At 36.0% G+C, this 19750-nt stretch overlaps 1 protein-coding gene and 1 long non-coding RNA gene across 2 annotated transcripts in view; both read left to right on the forward strand.

Moving 5' to 3' along the window:
- The window catches only part of LOC122527558 (proteoglycan Cow), a gene marked incomplete at its 5' end in the record, with an annotated part of 84366 nt that overhangs the window by 43488 nt on the left and 21128 nt on the right, over positions 1-19750 (forward strand). The window contains 2 exons of the mRNA XM_043651845.1: positions 4377-4522; positions 9838-9995. Coding sequence (XP_043507780.1) covers positions 4377-4522; positions 9838-9995 — 304 coding nt within the window. The remainder of the gene's footprint in view (positions 1-4376; positions 4523-9837; positions 9996-19750) is intronic.
- Positions 10170-18591, forward strand: LOC122527587. The gene is made up of 3 exons (XR_006306370.1): positions 10170-10181; positions 10920-10924; positions 18274-18591. It is a non-coding gene; the product is annotated as an uncharacterized LOC122527587 (long non-coding RNA).

Consider the following 19750-nt stretch of genomic DNA (forward strand, 5'->3'; position numbering starts at 1 on the left):
AAATTTTGCGTCTGAAATGTAAAATATTAAACTTTCGTTACTGATGCTTTCATCCTTGAAACATCTGTCTGTACAAATTCATAAATATTTACAATCAGTTGAAAATGTTTCAATAAAATATACGGAGATACTGAATTTAAATTTCATTGACTCTAAAACGTTAAATTTTTACTCATCAAAAAATTTGCTTAAAGAAATCTAAATTTTTTCAAATTCATCGATCTGTCAAAAATTTTTTAATAAAATACACAAACACTCTGAATTTTGAATATCTGACAATGAACCTAAGGTATCGAGCTTTCATTATTAAATTTCGCTCCTTAGTCTAAAAATTTATTTAAAAAGACTACCGAAATAAATAGAAATAAATGTATAAAATTCGCAATCAATAAAAATATTCTTTTAATATAAAATACACAGCTGAATTTAATCTGAAAATGTTGACTAACAAGTCTTCGTTATTAAATTCCGTTCCTTCGTCTAAAAAATAATAATAATAATAATTCTGAAATATTAAACCATCGCTCCTTAAAACAAACTCCACTTAAAAATCAATCTACAAAATTCGCGATCAATCAAGTGGTGTTTTTAATAAAATACACAGCTGCCGAGTCTTTTGCCGAGAATTTTGTTGCCGAATCGGAAATATTAAATCCTCGCTCCTCAGAAAATCCATTTGAAAATAAATCGACAAAATTCGCAAATCCACCAATGGATCTTTTAATAAAATGCACAGCTGTTGAGTCTAAATTTCGTCTCTGAACCTAAAATGTCAAGTCTTCGTTATTAAATTCTGTTTCTTTGTCTAAAATCTGAGATATTAAACTGTCGCGCCTTAAAACATCCACTTAAAAATAAATCTACAAAATTCGCGATCAGTCGAGAGATTTTTTTTTTATTAAAATACACAGCTGTTGGATCTAAGTTTCTGGATCGGAAATTAATAAAAATTTATAAAAATCGATCTAAGATACACGACTGTTTAAATTAAACCGAAACATCGAACCCTTCGAAAATCTATTTACTCGCGAATCTATAAAATTCGCAATCGATCAAGGGAATCTTTTTTTCTTTTTTAATGAAATACACAGCTGTTGAGTCTAAATTTTGTTCCGGGACCCGAGAATATTAAACCTTCGTCGTTGCTTTTTCCATCCCGAGAAAAATCAGTTTACAATCCTCCATCCTGGATAAAGTCTGGCGGCGAATTCTCGCGGAGGACGACGTAGACGACTACGGTCGAGAAGCCGCAGGCCTCCGTCTTGATAAAGGAGTTAAACCGGCTTAATTACCGCGTTACTCGGTTTAAACTAATTACGCGTTTGCCGACAACCACAAATTCTCGAGGCGCAAACCTGGCGGGGCCGGCATTGTGGCCGAATCCGCGCAGGGGCCGTTCTTTATTATACGCCGCCATAACCGCTCGTAATTCTACGCGGGGCCATTTGTACCTTGTGGCCCTCTTCGTTACCTTGCAACTGTTGATTCGAGGCTGGCTAATCGACAAAACCAGCTCGAGAATTTCAGCTGACGCAACCGGGAACAACCGTAATCCCCTTCCCGATATTTTTTTTTTTCTTCCCTTTTCGCGAGACCAAAGGGAGAGGAGGAATCATTAAGGGTTATTGGAGGAGAGATTAAAATTTACGATTAGAATTTTTAAAGGCTGATTAATTGGCCAAGGTATAATTGGAAAGTTTTTTTCTTGTAATATTAACGTAGATTCTCGTCGGTTCGACGATAATTGGGACAAAAGTTCATGAATAAAAGTTTATGATTAAAAAAAGAAATAGAAAAGATCTGTTTTGTAAAGAAGATCATTGTAATTAGAACGAGTACCATAAATTCATAGGGAGGGACCCGTAGGTTTCCCAATTAATTAAGTTCCTCTTTACGAAGGAACTCAAGTTGTGATTGAAACGACTGTTGTAGATCCGTAATTAGAAAGAAAGTAGGGGAATTTGTCTGTTGTTTTACGTAATAAATAAAAAAGGAAAGAAAAACTAGAGAAGATCCTTGTAATTGGAACGGAGTGTCACAAATTTGCGACTAGAGAAAAATAGACGAAAGTCATTCTGCTGTTTTTGATAATTGTAAAGAAAGTTGACATGAAATATAAATAAAATAAAGGAGTAATGTAGTCTGCAATAAATGAAAAAAAAGTGATCGTTATAAATTTGCGACTAAGAAAAATAGTAAAAAAAGTTAATATGAAATATAAAGAAATAAAAGAATAATGTAGTCTACGATAGAATCGAAATTACTAAAATTAGTTGCACATCTAAAGAAGCTTGTCACAGCTGAGAGGAGACTACTTCTTTAAAAAAACTCGATGATTTGTCTATTATATATTGATAAAATATTTAACTAAGTATAGGTATCTGGTACTATTAGTTTGCAAGCTAAAAGATAACGTTTGAAAGCTCCTTTGAAATCCGAACGGAAAAGACCGCCGCGGCGTGGCCATAAATCGTTTAATGTACGCGACGCGTGTTATCTGAAATCCGAAAAATAAATTCCAAACACGGGAATGCTTTCATTATCGAGACGCCGAGTGGAATATTCTCGGACTCGTGTTGGAGCATACTTTTCTCATCCGCCGTTTTCCAGCTTGCTTCCGGTGTGTTGCGGAGGATTTTTCGTGGTCGCGTTAAGGGAATCTCCAAACAAGGAGAATTTAACAGCCCCGGCGGATAATTTATGCCGAAAGTAATATTATAAAATTATAATTAACACGGTCGTTCGTGCAAGCACGCTAAACGCATTATAATGGTATTTCAGGTTTACGAGACCGGGGCCCCTTTTCACGGGGCGAGCAACATTGTTGCTGCGCGCAGACCACCGCCAACCCTTATACAGCTTGGTAATTTCGCGTTACGACGATGCAGTGCTTAACGATTATGAAGCTCTCTCGCCGTGCGTTACGGAAATTCTGGAATTTTTCTTTTTCTCTAAACACACACACACACATACACATCGCGAAAGAAAGAGAGGGAAGCAGGGAGCGAGAACGGAGAGTGAATTTTGACAAAGAACCCAACGCCATCACTGTTCTCCCTAGACTTTATCGACGTTATTACGTAATATAATTAGGACACGCGACACGCTCATGCACAGTGAAATTTAGTTTTTAATAGACTTTACTTTATCAACGGTGAGAAATATTCCTCGTCACATAAAAAATCCTTTAATTACTCTTCGTTACGCGACAGAAAAATCGAATACTCCGGTATCAAGTAATGGGGCAATCTAGGTGTTTTTTTTTTTTTTTTTCAATGAAAGCTGATCTAATGAAAATACCTCGCCCCGATTGTTATTTACTGCATCACGTAATAAAGAGTCCATACATCTTCGATCATTTCAGAGATATTACTTCGGGAGATTCAATTTCAGGGAAAATTTTCTCTTAGTTGTTTCGTTTTATTTCGATATTTATCTTGCACGATACAAACAACTGAAATCAATTACCCGGAAGTAATGGTTCTCTGAATTTATTGCTGAGAAGCGGTCGGAAGGATCGAGAGAGAGATGAAATAGAAGAACATTACTAGAAATTGCTAATTATAAATTCACGATACGATTCAATTGCAAAAACAACACGCCCCCGAATTTATTACTGAAAAGAGAATGAATGTTTCCAAGAAAAGATCAACAACGTCGTATTTTGTAATACTGAAAATAAAATATTGATATTAATCTTAATAATTAAAACATATTGATTGATTCAATCAATAATGTCACGATGAATCTTGTAATACTGAAGATTTAATATATTAATATTAATATATAAAATTTAACGTTAATATCAATTAAATTGTTAATTAAAATATTAATATTAATATTATATAGATATTAATTAAATTATTAATTAAAATATCAATATTAATCTTAATAATTAAAAGAAATTGATTGAATTAACATCACCAGAAAAAGATCATAATGAATTTTGTAATACTTAAAGTAAAATATCAATATTAATAATTTAGTACGACGTTAATATATTAACATATTAATCTTGATATTCTATACACGATAATATTAACAATATCGTTGATCGCGAATTAATAATCCTAACTAAAATAAGCCTGCGAAAATAAATCTCTAAATTCATCGTCAAGAGAAAATTCGCGAAAAAGGCGGAGGAAGATCTGCAGAAGAATCTGAAAATGCAGAAGAAAGTCTGCTCGTAGGAAACGTACGTACGCGATATTTTAACACCGTGCCACTTGATGCGGTGGAAACAAAGTTATGAAAATGGAGGAGACTGGCGAGAGGAGAACAGCTGGAAAACGCACTCGAGCAATTAAAACGTTAACACGGTCGACTGTTTCGTTTAACGATGTGCGGCGTCACTCTCCCCCTTTTTTTTGTTTCAGATGTCAAGAATGTCCTGTGGTGAAGCCGACGTTCCTTTGCGGAAATGATAATCGCACGTACAGCTCGCCGTGCCGACTTGAATACCACAACTGCATCCACCACACGTCAGTTCGCATCGCTTGCAAAGGATTCTGCCCGTGCAAAGGTGAGCGCATCGCGTGTAAAACGTTTTCTTTCCGAACGAGGCGAAAAAGCGCGTTCTCTGCACGAGAATCGGCACGTCGGTTGAATTCGACGTCGCGCGAATATTGCTCTTACGTGTTGAACGTAACCTTTGCAGTTACGACTCCCTTCACACAATCGGTATTCAGCAACGACTCGGCGGCTACTGTGACTTTCGAGGTACACGTGCAAATACAGTAGATTTTTACTATTTTTTTTTTTTATAGAACAAAAGAATTGTCGATAAAATTAAATATTGCAGGCAAATATGAATAAATTGACAATATATATATATATATATATATATTTATATATCGAGAAAAATTGGGAATGCCGCTGCTTATTTTAAGATGTGACATCGTGTCGGATATAAATCATTATATATGTTTAGTTTGCGGAATTAAAATTGAAAATTCAAATTCAAATTCAAATTCAGGTTTCACACGGGTCTACAATTTGCTTTTTCTTTCAAATCGAAATCATAATTCCTATCACTCGAAGGGTTCAATTACTCGTGAGACTCGTTTTGTTCAAAATTGAGAAAAAGTGGGGGTGAATATAATTTGACTGGCTGAGAATCATGCACGTGACATTTTCAATCAGTGTAAATTATTTTTAATAGGAAATTACTTTCGTTAAGAATAACTTGCGTTATAGATTCACATTGCAACAACTGAGTATCGTTGCATTCATTATTTTAATAAATAAAGATTATTTTTTTAATAAACAAAGAATATTTGCTTTTAATGAAACGTGACTTGCGTTGCATATTGTTGATCACTGTATTTCCCTAAATCACGAAAACTATGAAATTCTAAAGGAACGCAAGTTTCAAGAGTTTAAATGTATAATTATGGTACTCAGTTTTTTGAAAACTATGTCCCCGAATCAAACAAATTGCTCTTTTCTGTTATATTTATAAAAATATATATATATATATATTCTTCCCGTATGAAGTTACAAAAAAATAATTCGACTCAATCATTGAACAACGAAAAATTCAACGTGAGGAACGTTGCGTCCAAAAACGACGATTGCCATGAACGATGAATCATATAGAAATCAACCTACTTGGCATCAAATAGCATCTGGGGCACGTCACGTGTCCGTTTCCCACGTCAAAATGCAATTTCATTACCAGCATAGCGTCGAATTTAACACCAAATTCCATCCGTTTCGCGAAATTACTCGAACCTGAAGACTGCCCAATTTAAGTCTCCCGTTCGAACACAAAATCCACGATATTACGGATCAAGCAGCGGCCATTCCCTGTTTCAAATTTAATCACTTCCGCGTAAATTCTATCTGAATTTAATCACGCGCCGCTGGAAACGTGACGTACGAACACGAGTTACATTTCAGCGTTCATGTGGGCAACTCGTTCGTGCCGTGTAATTTGCATAGGGTTTTAAAGAGTCCGAAGATAAAAAGTACGTACATACATCTAACTTGATGTACAATTTCGGGAAGAGACGTAGAAAGTTTGTGCATGCAGTTTCCGCCGAGATAAAGTGGCCGCACGGGAACGGGCTGGGGAATTAGATTTCCGCGCGGAAGTCCGGAAGTAGAAGAATTTTACAGTTCTTTCAGCCTTGAGGTGGAACTCGCGTGAGGCAATTTAACCCCGCGACACCCTTTCTTCGCGTGCGGCGAAGAATTCGGGTCAACTGCGTTGTTGAACCTGTTTAAAATACTCGAGATACCGGGAACGTTTGAAATTTCTCCCGCGTCTGTATCCAACCGACATCCTCGCGCTCGATTGCGTCGATTCTTCCACCTTTCCCCCCCCCCTTAATCACTCGTTCTTAACTCGCATTTTTTTGTTTTTTTTCTTTTTTGTATATTTCTTGCATCGTGCACCAGCAAAAACAAATTTGAAGAAAGACGAGGGAGAATTGGAAAATTCAAGAGTCGTCGCGGAGATAACTTTCGAATTAGTATTGCCGAGATATAAACGATTGTAGTGAATGTAAAATTAAATGCAAATTAAAATTAGATACTCCGAGTCTTACTTAAGTGACACGAACGATATAAATTACTAAAATGCAAATCGCTCTTAGGAATTTTTAAATATTCATTGCAATTTATAAACCGCGCCCTTTGAATTTTAGTTTTCTCGTTTCTAATCTCCGAGATTGCAAAGAATTCAAATGAAATACCTTAAATTTTTAGTTGTCCGCCGTTAGAGATCACGGATAAGATAGCAACGAATCTAAAGAGCAATTTGAATTCGGAGGATGACACCGAAGGATAACTTGAATTTAAGAGAATAATTCAAAGAATTTAACTCGAAGAGACAAAACGGCGAAGTAAATTCCGGGATCGGATTGATTGAAGTTCAAGTTGTTAAGCACTTTTCCCAGCGAACGAAGAGTTAAGAAATTAAATTGATAACGGGCGCGATGTCGCGTGAAAAAGAACGCGCGAAAAATATAGGATAAAGGCCATGCAAACTCGATTTATTATCCGTAAAAGCCGGTTTGATTTATCGCGGACAGCTTTTGAGAGGCGAATTAATGGTTCTCCTTCGCGGCGTATCGAAAATTCAGAATCGATATCGATATCGGTATCAAACCGGAGAACATTCCCGATCAGTTCAAAGCGAATCTTCGCCAGTTCCCTTAAATATTTCAGAAAGATTTTATTGTTTCCCATTTCAGAAAGATTTTATCGTTTCTTTAATGAACGAGTCGACGTAACAAAGGTGAACCAAAACGTGTTTGCACGTTCGATAAAAAATGATCGATATTTGAAACTGCTTGAACTTTAAACAGTTGGCTTTGTTTTTTGAAACTTCTATTTTACCAGCGTTGAGTTCGTTTTTCCAAAGATGTTTTTATGTATTATGCAGCGGATGGAAAAAACGGGAAATTGTAAAAATTTCAAAATCGCCAAAAATCATTGAAAAATTTTTTTCATGATTGCATCTACTATGATCTTGGAGAATGAAGTCTTCCTTTTATGTCAAGCCCTTAAAACGTACTGTACAATCTTTCTTCGCCATTTTATTGAACCCTGAACATCACATTTCAGCGACAAAAATTCAAGAAGTCCCAGAATTTTTAAAGTTCAATAAAATGGCGATTAAAAAACATCGTACAACAAATTTTAATAGGTCGTTGCAAAGAAGAGATCTCAATCTTTAAGACCATGATAAATTTAGTCACGAAAAAAATTTTTTAATTTTTTCGGAGACATTGGAATTTTTACAATTCTCGGGGACAAAACTTTGTCACTCGCTACGTGACAAAAAAAAAAAGAAAAAAACAAACGCAGAGCAGTAAAAATAGAGGCTTCACACTTCAAAATGAGAGCAACTAAATTGTTACACGACTTTTTTTATGAAATTACAGCAATTAAAAAAAATAGACAATTTCTCATCGATTGTGCGAATACTTTACTTATCTCTTTGATGAATAAATTTGCATATATTTTTTTTCAACGATTCTCACATATATATATATTTTGAAAATAGAATATACGCAAAGAGGACGTTACCTTAACGAACCATTCGTAATCTCGAATCCGTGCGGACATTTTCTGATTTTACACGTGGAATTAATTCGTTAGTTTATTCATAGGCAACGGCGCATAGTCGGTTTAACAGTGGGGAGGGGGAGGGAGGAGGGCTCGTGTTTGCGTCTCTTCGCCTGCTCGCCAGGGACAAACACATCGACTATGAATATTCATAATTGCCTGTTAGAACAATAATGTCACTGTTAAAGCGTACGAGGTCGCGTGTCTCGCAATGACGGGGTTGAGAAGTCCAAGTTCAAGTCGAGTCTATGTGTTTTGGAATTCAGAATATCTCTTTGCTCCTTCAGCGATTTAACTAGACTGCAGGTTTTTATGCATATTTGTTGAAATTTCAAAGATGCAAAAAATGCGTATAACGCAGATAATAACATAGAAATATATAAAATACATTTAAAATATGAAAATACTCTTGCAGTACTCCTAGGTATATGAAACACGAAAGCTACCTCTATCCCTTTAACGACGCACGTAAAAATTTAAACATCCGCAGTCTGTCGATTAGTCTGAATATTGGCTGCTGAATATTCAGAAATCACGCGGAGTAGATTTATTCCTCTTTAACGCCGTGTAATGAATTTTAAATATATATATCTGAAATCTCAAGCTCGAGCTTAAATTTAAAAATTCCGAGCTAAATTTTAAAAGGGGTTTCAAAGAGGATTGAATAGCCGGGCTATTTCATCAATTTTTCTATCTTCTCCATTATTTGTTTCGTGCAATTAATTTTTTTTTTTTCATATCTCGAACACTTTCCATCTATTTTACGTTTTTTTATATTTTTTATTGTTTTATTTTCCGCTTGTTCTGTCTCAAACAGGGACGAAAAACACCATTGGTAGTAAAAACGGGACGCAAACAAACGCAGGCCGACTAATAAAGCTACGATGGACGTGACATAAAATATTCGGGAACGTGTAAACGTTCGCGAACGAGTTTTATCGTGTTGCGGCCGACAGTCTCGTCGCGTTTGTTTAAAAATCATCGAGGAGCTTGTCGCCGCGTGTGTCGAATGCAAATGCTCATTTATTTACACGCGATTAATGAATTTTCGTTTTAGCCGCTCGAAATTTCCACGGCACAACCGGCCGGAAAATTTTCCGGGATTTCTACATGTAGAAATGGCCTCGACTAATCTTTCGGTAATTCTGAATGAACGTTTTTTGCAATTTAGAATCGCACAAACGGGTTCGTGATCTATTGAACAATAACTGATTCAAATTACGCGTGTTTTGTTCTCTAGGCAAAAGAATAATGAATTTAAATTATACATGTGTTTGTTAATACATCTTACTATAATTATTTATTAATATTACTCGTCAATATTCCTTTGTTTATTAAATTTGGAAAAAGATATTTGTCATCCAATAAATTTTTTATAAATAGTAATAAATTACGTTATATTTACTATTATTAAAAAATTATTGAAAAACTATATATATACGTTTGCATTTATTATCTTAAATTATTTATTACGTTTATTCTATGATAAGTTTTCTTTTTTTCCACGCGAAGCTTTGTTTCCGGGATAATTAATGCTGAATATTTCACGCGAAATTGAAAGCGCAAAATGACGATGAAAGAGACGAATATACCTCGATGCGGTATTATTATTATTCATATTGACGCATGCGAAATCGGAAACCCGATTTATAACGCGTCATTGCGATTGAATAATGCTTTTTCAATCTCGGCGAAGTTTCGGCGTTCTCGTAATGTCGGATTATGAAAATTCAGAGCTTTTGCGAATCGAACTTTTTTCAGCGGCCGATCTACGTGCGCACAACAAGAAGATGCAGCTGCAGAGGCAGAAAGCACTCTCTGGCAAGCTGTCGCGAAACCGTGACATCACGCTGACCCCTCATGTCTTCAACTATGACAATCATCATTACCAATATCTCAAGTACACCAAGCGTGCCAAGGTAAGTTTGAAGATTTTTGAAATCGTTAATTCGTCTGATAAACCAGAAACGTGTAGTTTCGAAGTATTATCATCCACAGTGAGCGTAGAAAGTTTTCGTACGCTCGATGAAAGATTGTTATAATTTTGTAGGGGGGAAAAATCGTACAACAAGTTTTAAGGGGAGACTTGAATCTTCAAGATCGTGGTTACTTTAAACTTTTGTAACTTCGTGAAAAAGAAAATCTTCGTACGACAAATTTTAGGGGATTCTTCTTAGTAAAGGGGAGACTTGAATCTTCAAGATAAGTTGTCGATTTAATTATGAAAAAAATTTTCACGTTCCGAATTTGCAAAATTTTCGAAAAGGAAGCACGTTTGTTCGTCTCCTCTAAAATATTTTTGAAACAAATAAACTCGGTGTTATAAGAATAGAGGCTTTGAAATGAATCCGGGTAGATTATTATACGACTTTCTTCTCACGAAATTATGGTAGTTTAAAGTACAAACAATTTTTCGTCGATCACGAGAATATACAAAGGCCAGACAAAAATATTTTAAACTGTCATAACTTTGTAAAAAAAAAAAATTGTACTATCCAATTGGGCTCGTTTTAAAGTCTCTTACAAAGCCTTTGCTGAATTCGTTTTTTCCAAAGATATTTTTCATCTCATTGTCATTCATCTCACTATTATTATCTCAGAGAAAGTAAGTACTTGTTCTGAAAAGTTATTTTCGTAACACAGCATTCTAAATGCGTGATATTGATGATCAAAGTTCTCCCTCCCCCCGCCCCTTAAATTTGTTGTACGATTGAAAAAAACTTTAATACCAGAACTATCGAAATGGCCAATTTATAATTTTAGATATTTTATAAATACACGATACAAAGAAACAATACACTTTTACAGATTTAGATGATTCCTCGTAAAACGCATAAATAAAGTGCTCGTTTGCACTCTATTGTAACTGAAAGATTTCTGTTTCTTTTATCTCAATGTCTCTGATGGCAATTTTACGCTTTGGTCGTCGTTAACTCCAACGTTCCATCTAAATTATCGAACAATTTTTCATCGCCTGTTCTCTATACCCATTCAAGTATGAATAAGGAGCAGAGTTCCGTGAAAAAAAAAAAAAATATAATTTCAACAATGAAACCGTCGCGCAAGAAACAACGCCGGCTGAAAGAAACGCGGCGAGATGAAAGTCGGTTTGCAAAACGAGCCTGGTAGGAAAATCGCGTTCGTCGACGGTGAATTCGCGCGAAACGCCATTTCTGGGATGAAAGCGACGCGGATTCAGCGGAATTTGAAATTGCTGACTGCCGCGCGGTCCCTGTTTCCTGTTCTCGCGGTTTTATCCGGTGCCGTTCTCCCCGCGGTGGTTTCCGTGTTTACGCCACGTGAACCACCAGTTTTGGCGTATCCTCCTTTCCACCTCCTCTCCTACCTAACCGGCGACGATTATACGTCATAATTTCCGTTTAATTGACTAATATCCTCGCCACGACGGCCAACAACCGGCCGACAAACGATAGTACGAATACACGCAGCCGGTTCTCTGTTTATTAGGTTACGTTATAAACGCTCTGGCATTATCGCGGTTATTACAACGCTGGATGAATGAGCCAGTTGATTTCCTACCGTGCACACACGCGGCCAGCAACCGTTGTAATTAAAATTTGTTGCGTCGGGAACTTTGATCGTAACGGTTAATTATTAGTTGGCCAGCCATTTGGCGAGGAGGGTGGCACGTTAAGTTGAGCTATTGTAAACGACGATGAAAGTTTCGGGTGATCTATGGCTGCCTAATGGATCGTACACGTTAGATCATGGGATTATTATGGATATTGCGATAGCCAGTTTGGCTTGGTTACCGCATGTCGAATAACGTTACTTTTGATCTCGCCAAGCGATACATCGCGTCGCGGTGATTGCGTTACGCGTTGGTTACGAGTTCGCGGGGAAGTTTGTAAGTTGAATTACTTTGGTAAATTGGCTTTCGAGCCAAGGTCAATTTATTTATTTTTCTTTCGGGATCTTTCTTTCACGGAACGATGAAAGTTATATTGGAAGGATGCTCGTAATATTCGGAGTATCAATATCTTTTGAAAAACAATGATTAATTTTTCTTGAAATTCTATTAATACGATAGAACCATCAATTATATATTATTTAATCAGTATTCATATTTTCATTGGACTTCTCTACAAAAGGAGTTGAAATTGAAATAACTAGGATATCCAGTCAGCAAGAGTTTAAATTTACAAAACGTAATTTTTACTGCGTGTAGATGTCTGTGAAAAGTAACAATTAGATTGCAGACGTTTGTGCAATTTTGCATTTTCACAAAGATCATTAAAAGAAAGTAGAACGAAGCTGGAAAACTGTTTTGCTCGCTAGATATGTTAAGAAATATTTACATGCAAATTCAAATTTATATAATTATAATAATTATATACAAATGCAAATTTATATATATATATTATTATAATTGTAAATATAATTATAATAATTACAAAAATTATATTCATTTATATGCCTTCAGGTCTCTCGTAAATGCATGGAAATAATTCGTTTTCAACTGAAAATCGTGTGATGCTACAGCGACGTCATCTAATCCTATCAACGACCATCTATTTGCATACTTGCACCCCATTCTGGGTGCGTCATTGGTCACGGGGCCGGGGAGGGAATATTTCAACCTCTCTCGTTGAAATATTCGCGGCGTCGTTTTGATTTACAATCGTTAATTCAATCGTCACGTAAACAGTTACGGTTTCGTTTGTTTCGAGGGTGGTGGGAGGGAAATCCTTGCGACCTGAATATTTCAGCGGGGAGAGGGGGAGAGGGAGAGAGGGGAAGGAAGGGATTTTAAACGGCCGCCATTACTATTCGTATTAGAGGCTATGAATTATTTAAGTTGGGAATCACAGATTCGCGAGATGAACAGCATACTGTCAGGCTAAATTGCAAAATAAATCTGAACCGAGGGGGTTAAATCGCTTTCCATTTAACTATTCGCGGGACCCTCCCCCTTCCCCCCCCCCCCCCCGGCCCTTTTTTTCCCTCTTCAATCGGACTCGTTATCGTATTTCATCCAACGAAACGATGAAGCTACACGCGTTATGCGGATCTCACGGCGTTCTTCTATCGCTCAGCGATATGGACGATAGGTTTGCTGTATTGTGATCGTAAGAATCACAAGTAAAATTGAGTCGTAGGAGGTAGAAAGTTTCATAAGTTTCTTCTCAATTGAGGAGTAATTTTTCGAAAGAATCGTTTTTAGATGGTAGATATCGGTAAGAGCGTAATACTGACAAGTTAAAAAATGACTGAGAAATAGCGAGGGAGCAACTCTTAAAAAATTATTTTTAGAACGTAAAAATTAACATCCAGTAATTCCAGAATGTGTTTGCAATGCTAAATTTCAATCCTTTGCTATCCGTGGACCAACATTAAACATACTTGTTCTGTTTTGAATTTTAAAACTCGTAGAAATTTAGAGTTAGAAACTTTACTTTTTTATTTATCATTCAACAAATTTGTTAAGCTAATTGTTGAAAGATATTTTGAATAATCGAAAAGAGATACTTTTTCATCGAAAAGTAAAATTTCTTTTAAAAATAAACTCTGGAAGAATATATTATAATCTTCGCTATATTTTTATAAATTATCATAAGTCGTATGAATCCTAGTTAATAGCTAACAAGTATTTTTATTTCACTAAATATTGGTGTATCGTCTTTTGGTCAGAGAATTTTAAGAATTATTGACGAAATGAATTTTTAAATTGGCAAAAGACCAATTCAGTTTTCAATTTTTCATTTTAAAAAATTAAAATGGAGAGAAATATTTTTCGTTGAGACGATAAAAGTCTAGTCGAGGTGAATCTAGACTGAAATAATACCGAGTTGTTAAATTTCATGTTATAGAGTCCTTAATCCTAGGATTTTAGATCCTAGCCTCGTAAATTCCACAGTGCTAATCCTTAGAACGCTAAATTTTAAGATCCCAAGATATATAATACTAAATCCCGGCTACCTAAATTCTAAGGATCTACATTTTAGAAAGGAAAAATTCTCTAGAGCCCAAACTATTTGAAATTCCAAATTTTTTACAGATACCAATTCTGTTACCGTTGAAAACCATAAAATTTTTACTTGAAAAACGCTAATACTTGCTAAACTTCAAAATTCCAAACTAAAAGAATTTTAATTTAAACATTAGAATACACCCAAATCATCAATCCTTCTTTTCCATAGACCATATTTTCTTTAATATCAATCAATACTCAACCCCTTTAAAATTCAGAAAGCAAAAAGAATTAACGATTAACTCGACTCGAATTGCAAAATGAAGACTCCAAATAAATCCCCAATAGTTTAATTTTTAATCTTCAAAATCTTGTAATTCAAATTCTCACGCATGCTATGTACGATTAAAGAAAGAAAAAAAATGTTTTGATACAAATTTTTTAGTGTTCTCAATGAAAGTTTCGTTTCAAATGAGAATCTTTCAGTTCTTCGAATCAATAATTTCCTCCATTTTTTAAAATAAAATATCCAATGTTTATTCGCTATCAATCCCGAAAAATCTCCTAGCTTGAAGCACCCTGTACAAACCAGCCCCCGTGCATCGTACGAAACAAACACGATAACGTTTCGCTAACAACGTTCGAAGTCTTCGTCCCTGACACGACGACTTACACACCAGGGGATACCTGTACTTTGCGAGCTTTCTAGCGGCGACCTTGTAATTTAAGGTTGAAGGTAGGCTGTGGCACCGCTCGATAAAACACCAGCAGTGATAGAAGTCTCACGAACGTAGGGGTTGCAGAAGAATCGACCTGGCCACCCCTTGATTTACGCCATCCAATCGATTCTGCTTACCTCTTTTTTCACCCTCTTTTTTTCCTATATTCCTCGTGTCTTGCGCGGTTCCTTTTCCTCTTTATCCCCTCTCCTCCCGCCTCCCACAACCACCACGGAAGATAAAATTTATGTATCGATTATCCTTACGATTTTCATTGTCAAGCAGTCTCGATGGATGTCAGCAGATTTAAATTGGGCCATTTATCCCGACACTTCTTCCCCCCCTTCTTCGTTCTTGTTTCAAATTCGAAAATCTACGATCGCTGTTTCCACGATTATTGCTAAATTTTACAGCTACTCATCAATTAGCTATAATTTATTGCCTATAGTTGCCGAATTTTGGTAAATAAAACTTGTTTCATAAATTTATGTGAACTTCGGGGGACGAACAGTTTATCATATTCATAATAAGAATCCATCGATTCCCTTTACTCGTTCAAGTTCGAGTAAGTAAATTTAGCCAATTCGGTTCATAAAAAGTAGAATTCCACTGTAAACGTAAAATTAGGACTCGAATGTGTTCTTTAGTTGATGCAACCTCGTGAATTTTGCGGCTGTTTGGTTTATTATCAAGTTTGCTGTCGCAGTATCCGTTGCGTCAGTTAGGTTTGTTAGCCATTCTCGCTCAGTGGGGTTTGATACGCGAAATTTCGCGTGCGTCTCATATTACATTCCTAAAACTACCCTCTCCTCGATTCTCCATTTTCGATACGATACTTCGTCAGCCTGGAAACAAGGGAGAGCCAAAGGCACTGCCAAACTACAAAGTATCGGATCGCTTTCGCCGAAAGGATTAATAAACCGGGGTGGATATCGATGGGAAACGATGCCTGGCGCGGCGATAACGTCTCTCAGGAAATTACGAGCCATTCGACGCGACATGCAGATCCTCCGATAGAACGACGAAAGACTGGCTATGTACTGTTGCCTCTTCTCTAGCCAGCCCCGCGTTCCATCTATTTATACAGGCGGAAGGGCGGAAATGGGGGGTAAATACGAGCGAGATCGCGAAGGGCTGTTGGATACGTTCAGTTTGTTTTTTTACCCCCCCCCCCCTCTCCCCGGGGTAACAAAGGGTCCGTGTATCAAGTTCATGGAACGGAAAAAGGGGAAATGCAGTTATTGTTTTACCTCCTTCCCCCTTCCTCCCTCCTCCGAGGATTGAAATCGCCTTCCTTCCAGCCGAGTGTGACGAACGTTTGAACGTTCGAGGGTTGAAAAGGACGATGGGAAACGCGACGATGCGTTGGAAGCGAGGAGATATTCTGATTATTAGATTTGAGGAATAATGTTACGTTACAACAGCATGGAATATAAAAGTTATGGATACAAAAGCGTTGAGTTGGGATATTTTCGTTTAATGCAGATGCCTGAGGAATGATATTATATTAACATTCTTTCCTTCTATATAGTGTTTTAATTAGTAGAGAGTTGAACAGAGTTGTGAGAGATAAGATGATGTGGTAGAAACGAGAAAATGTTCTGGTTACTAAACTTAAAGAATAATATATAATAATATAATATTATAAAATTATAGAATAATGTGCCATATTACTAGATGGTTCAATTTTGGTATATTAAGGGTTAAATATTAAGGGTTAAAACATCAAATTGTGTTTGCAATAAATTTCAATTACAGTATCGATTTCCAATTCAATTGACAAAATAAGAAATTTTTGCAATAAATAATTTTTTAATATGGTGCGATAGATTTGAAAATTCATATTTTTATGACAATTTGACATCTTCACTATTAATTATTAGACTGCGGATGACAGAAAATAAAATTCTGCACGTATTTTACGCATTGATAGAAAATATTTTTTTGGTTTTTGGATTGAATTTTTAATAGTGATCTTTACAAGAAAAATATTGAAGAAATTCAAGGATTCATAGTGGTTTGATTGAAACACCATATAAAAGAAGAGAATATTAAAAAAGGAATTTCAAGTTCGTAACGGAAAGTTGAAAAAGAAATTATAAAGTAACTAATTCAATAAATTTACAGATGTGCCAGAGTTCAATTTGCTTAATGAAAACTGAAAACTACAACTGTATCGAAAGAAAGGATATTGAATTTCATGAGTGACTCTGAATTTTGCGCGAGCCTGTATAATCGTTCGAAACCCGTTGACAAGGAAACCACCCTCGTCGGTTCGCGATTGAATGCAGGAATATCGCCGATAAATCGCAGTCTTCCTCGGATTGCGCGCGTGCCACGCGATGAATAAAATCACTTACGAGGGACCGTGATGTTCAGTCAAGGGCTAAAAGGCAGCCCACTCCTCGTTCGTGACATTTAACGAAGTTTTAACGACGCAACTTTGAGAAATAGAAATAAGAAAGGAAGAATTCCATTTAGCTTCTTTGCCAATCCGGAAGAAGAACGAAGGGAAGCATGAAGAAAAATATCCTGCGATCCTTCATAGTTACCTACGTAGACTACGCCAGACTACGCCTCCGCCCGTTTGACTATAAATCTCTGATTCTTTCGAATACCTTCATTCAATTTTATTTCAAACTTCCGCCGGTGTTACGATCCATCTCCGAGTGGCATTAATTTCTGCAGTACAGAAAATTTGCTTCGTTCACTGCGTATTTTAATAAATACTCCACTTTTTATTTATTTTTGCTGTATCGCAAATGTTCGATATGCATTCGCGGTCTTTTAATTTTCCATAGATAGAAAATGGAATCTACATTGAAATTTATCGCACCCACTGTACCTCTGTACCTTTTGATCATTTCCAAAAGAGCGATGTATACATGTATCGGATGAGACATGTCTGTTCAACTCTCACAACTCTAACATCAAAATTACTAAATTATTTAATTAATTTATTAAATTTAATAATACTTAAATATAAATTAGTAATTCAAATTTTTTAATATTATATTTAAATATTACACATAATAAATACTCTATTTCATTTCAATTCACACAATTTCATCTCGTCCAATTTCCCACAAGTGCATGAAAATCCACTCGGTACAATAATCACAGTTCTCCAACGGAACAACAACTCTCACGTTGCAAAGATCAAACTACCTTCATCCATTCTTCGAACACCGTGTTCGATTTTCCCACCCCTCTGAAAGCGCTCAAGATATATTCAGTTTCGGTTGCTTCTTTCAACGACGTATATATAATACCGGAAAGAGAAAGAAACGTGGAGGAGTAGGCGAACGCAGTCGCGGAGATAAATAACGTAGTGAAAAGAAGGGAAAGAAGGACGAGCGGGATATCAATAAATAAAAGTTAGCAGCGAAGGGAGGAGGGAAGTCTAACCGTGGCGCGAGAGTAAGTCGCTTGCGTTATGCAGCGAGCCCATCTGAAATTCCCTAGCACCCGGAAACTACCGGCCCCGCGCCCGGAATCGGAAATTAGCGTGTTGCGTCGGTAAATCATAACTTTCTTTGGGACTAGTTTACGCCTCTCAGAGCCGACCAGCGACGTTTCCGATGTCCAACAGCATCGTGGCTCGATAAACGTCGAATTTATACGAAACGAGTGCATCAATTATTTTCGCCTGTCCCTCCCGCGGAGAAAAAGTGGTCCTAGGAAATTGAATATTTAAGGTGCCCTCTCGTTTCTCCTGGGAGGAAATGTCCTAACTTCTGAACGGAGATGTACGTATAACTTGTGGAATATATTTATGATAAAGATCGCAACTTTTCACGATGTGTATATATTAAGAAGTGAAAGATCAGAGTTTTTTAATTCCTAGGGAATTGAAGGTATTTTAGGTATTCTTTTGTTTCTTCTGAGAGCAAATATCCTAGTAACTTCTGAATGGATAGATATATGTAATTTATAGACTATGCTTATAATAATATATTTATATTTATAAATTAAAATAATAAAATAAATATACTTATATTTATAAATTAAAATAATAAAATATATTTATATTTATAAATTATATTTATAATAAAGATCGTAGTTTTGAACGTATACCAAAATACACGTAAAAGATGTATTAAGAAATTTTTTAAAAAAAGGATCGATGTTTTTAATATATGTATGCAGATGGCGCACACATAATGAACCGTCTTTAATTCGTGAACGTATATATTTGAGATATACTTGATTTTCATCTTTTTTTACTGAAATCTCTTATGAGAAATTAATTGACATGATTTAAAACATATGAAAACAAGATCCTACATTTAAGTAAAAACGCTTGGAGTTCAATTTTATTAAATTAATAATAAAATAAAAATATTTATCAAATTCCAGTTTTTGTTTCTTTTTCCTGGCAATTTTAAAATTCATTATATTTAGTACACGTCATATTATCAAAATTGTTTCTTTTATTGCCAAAATTATCCTCTTGAGCATTTTTAAAGAATTGATTACATTGCGAAAAAATGTTTGAACCCGACTTGCGTTATTATTCGTTTCGTTAACACTGAAACAATATAAAATTCAGAAAGATCTTGTCACCCCTTTCAACAGTTGTCTCAATTTGATCAAACGTGGACAGAACAGAAGGAAAAAACAACGAGTTAAAACTCGAGCGACTGTTGTCCGTTCAATTTTCCATTCGGTCACCACGCGATCTTTTTTTTTTTTTTTTTCTATCTGGAATAAGAGAAAATGAAACGATAAAGAATAGCCAGCGGCAAAGTAAACGGTAAAGTGTTCGAACGATTCGAACGTTTCCACTTCGGTAAATGTAACGTCCTGTAGTCGACTTAATTAAATCAACGCTTTAATAGAGCCGACAAACATCCTCGAATTCTCCGCGACACTTTATTCCTATCTTCTCGGGGTTGTTTTTATTCGTCCTCTCCCACCTCTCCTCGTTCTTTCCTCCGTTTCTTTCACCTTTAGTTTTACCTCCTCGCGGAAGATTCTTGAGAAAACGGTAGGATAACGGAGCCCTTCGTCACTTGGGGAC

The sequence above is a fragment of the Frieseomelitta varia genome, unplaced genomic scaffold, assembly GCF_011392965.1.
Source record: "Frieseomelitta varia isolate USP_RPSP 00005682 unplaced genomic scaffold, Fvar_1.2 scaffold_227, whole genome shotgun sequence".
In the NCBI taxonomy this organism is placed as follows: Eukaryota; Metazoa; Arthropoda; class Insecta; order Hymenoptera; family Apidae; genus Frieseomelitta; species Frieseomelitta varia.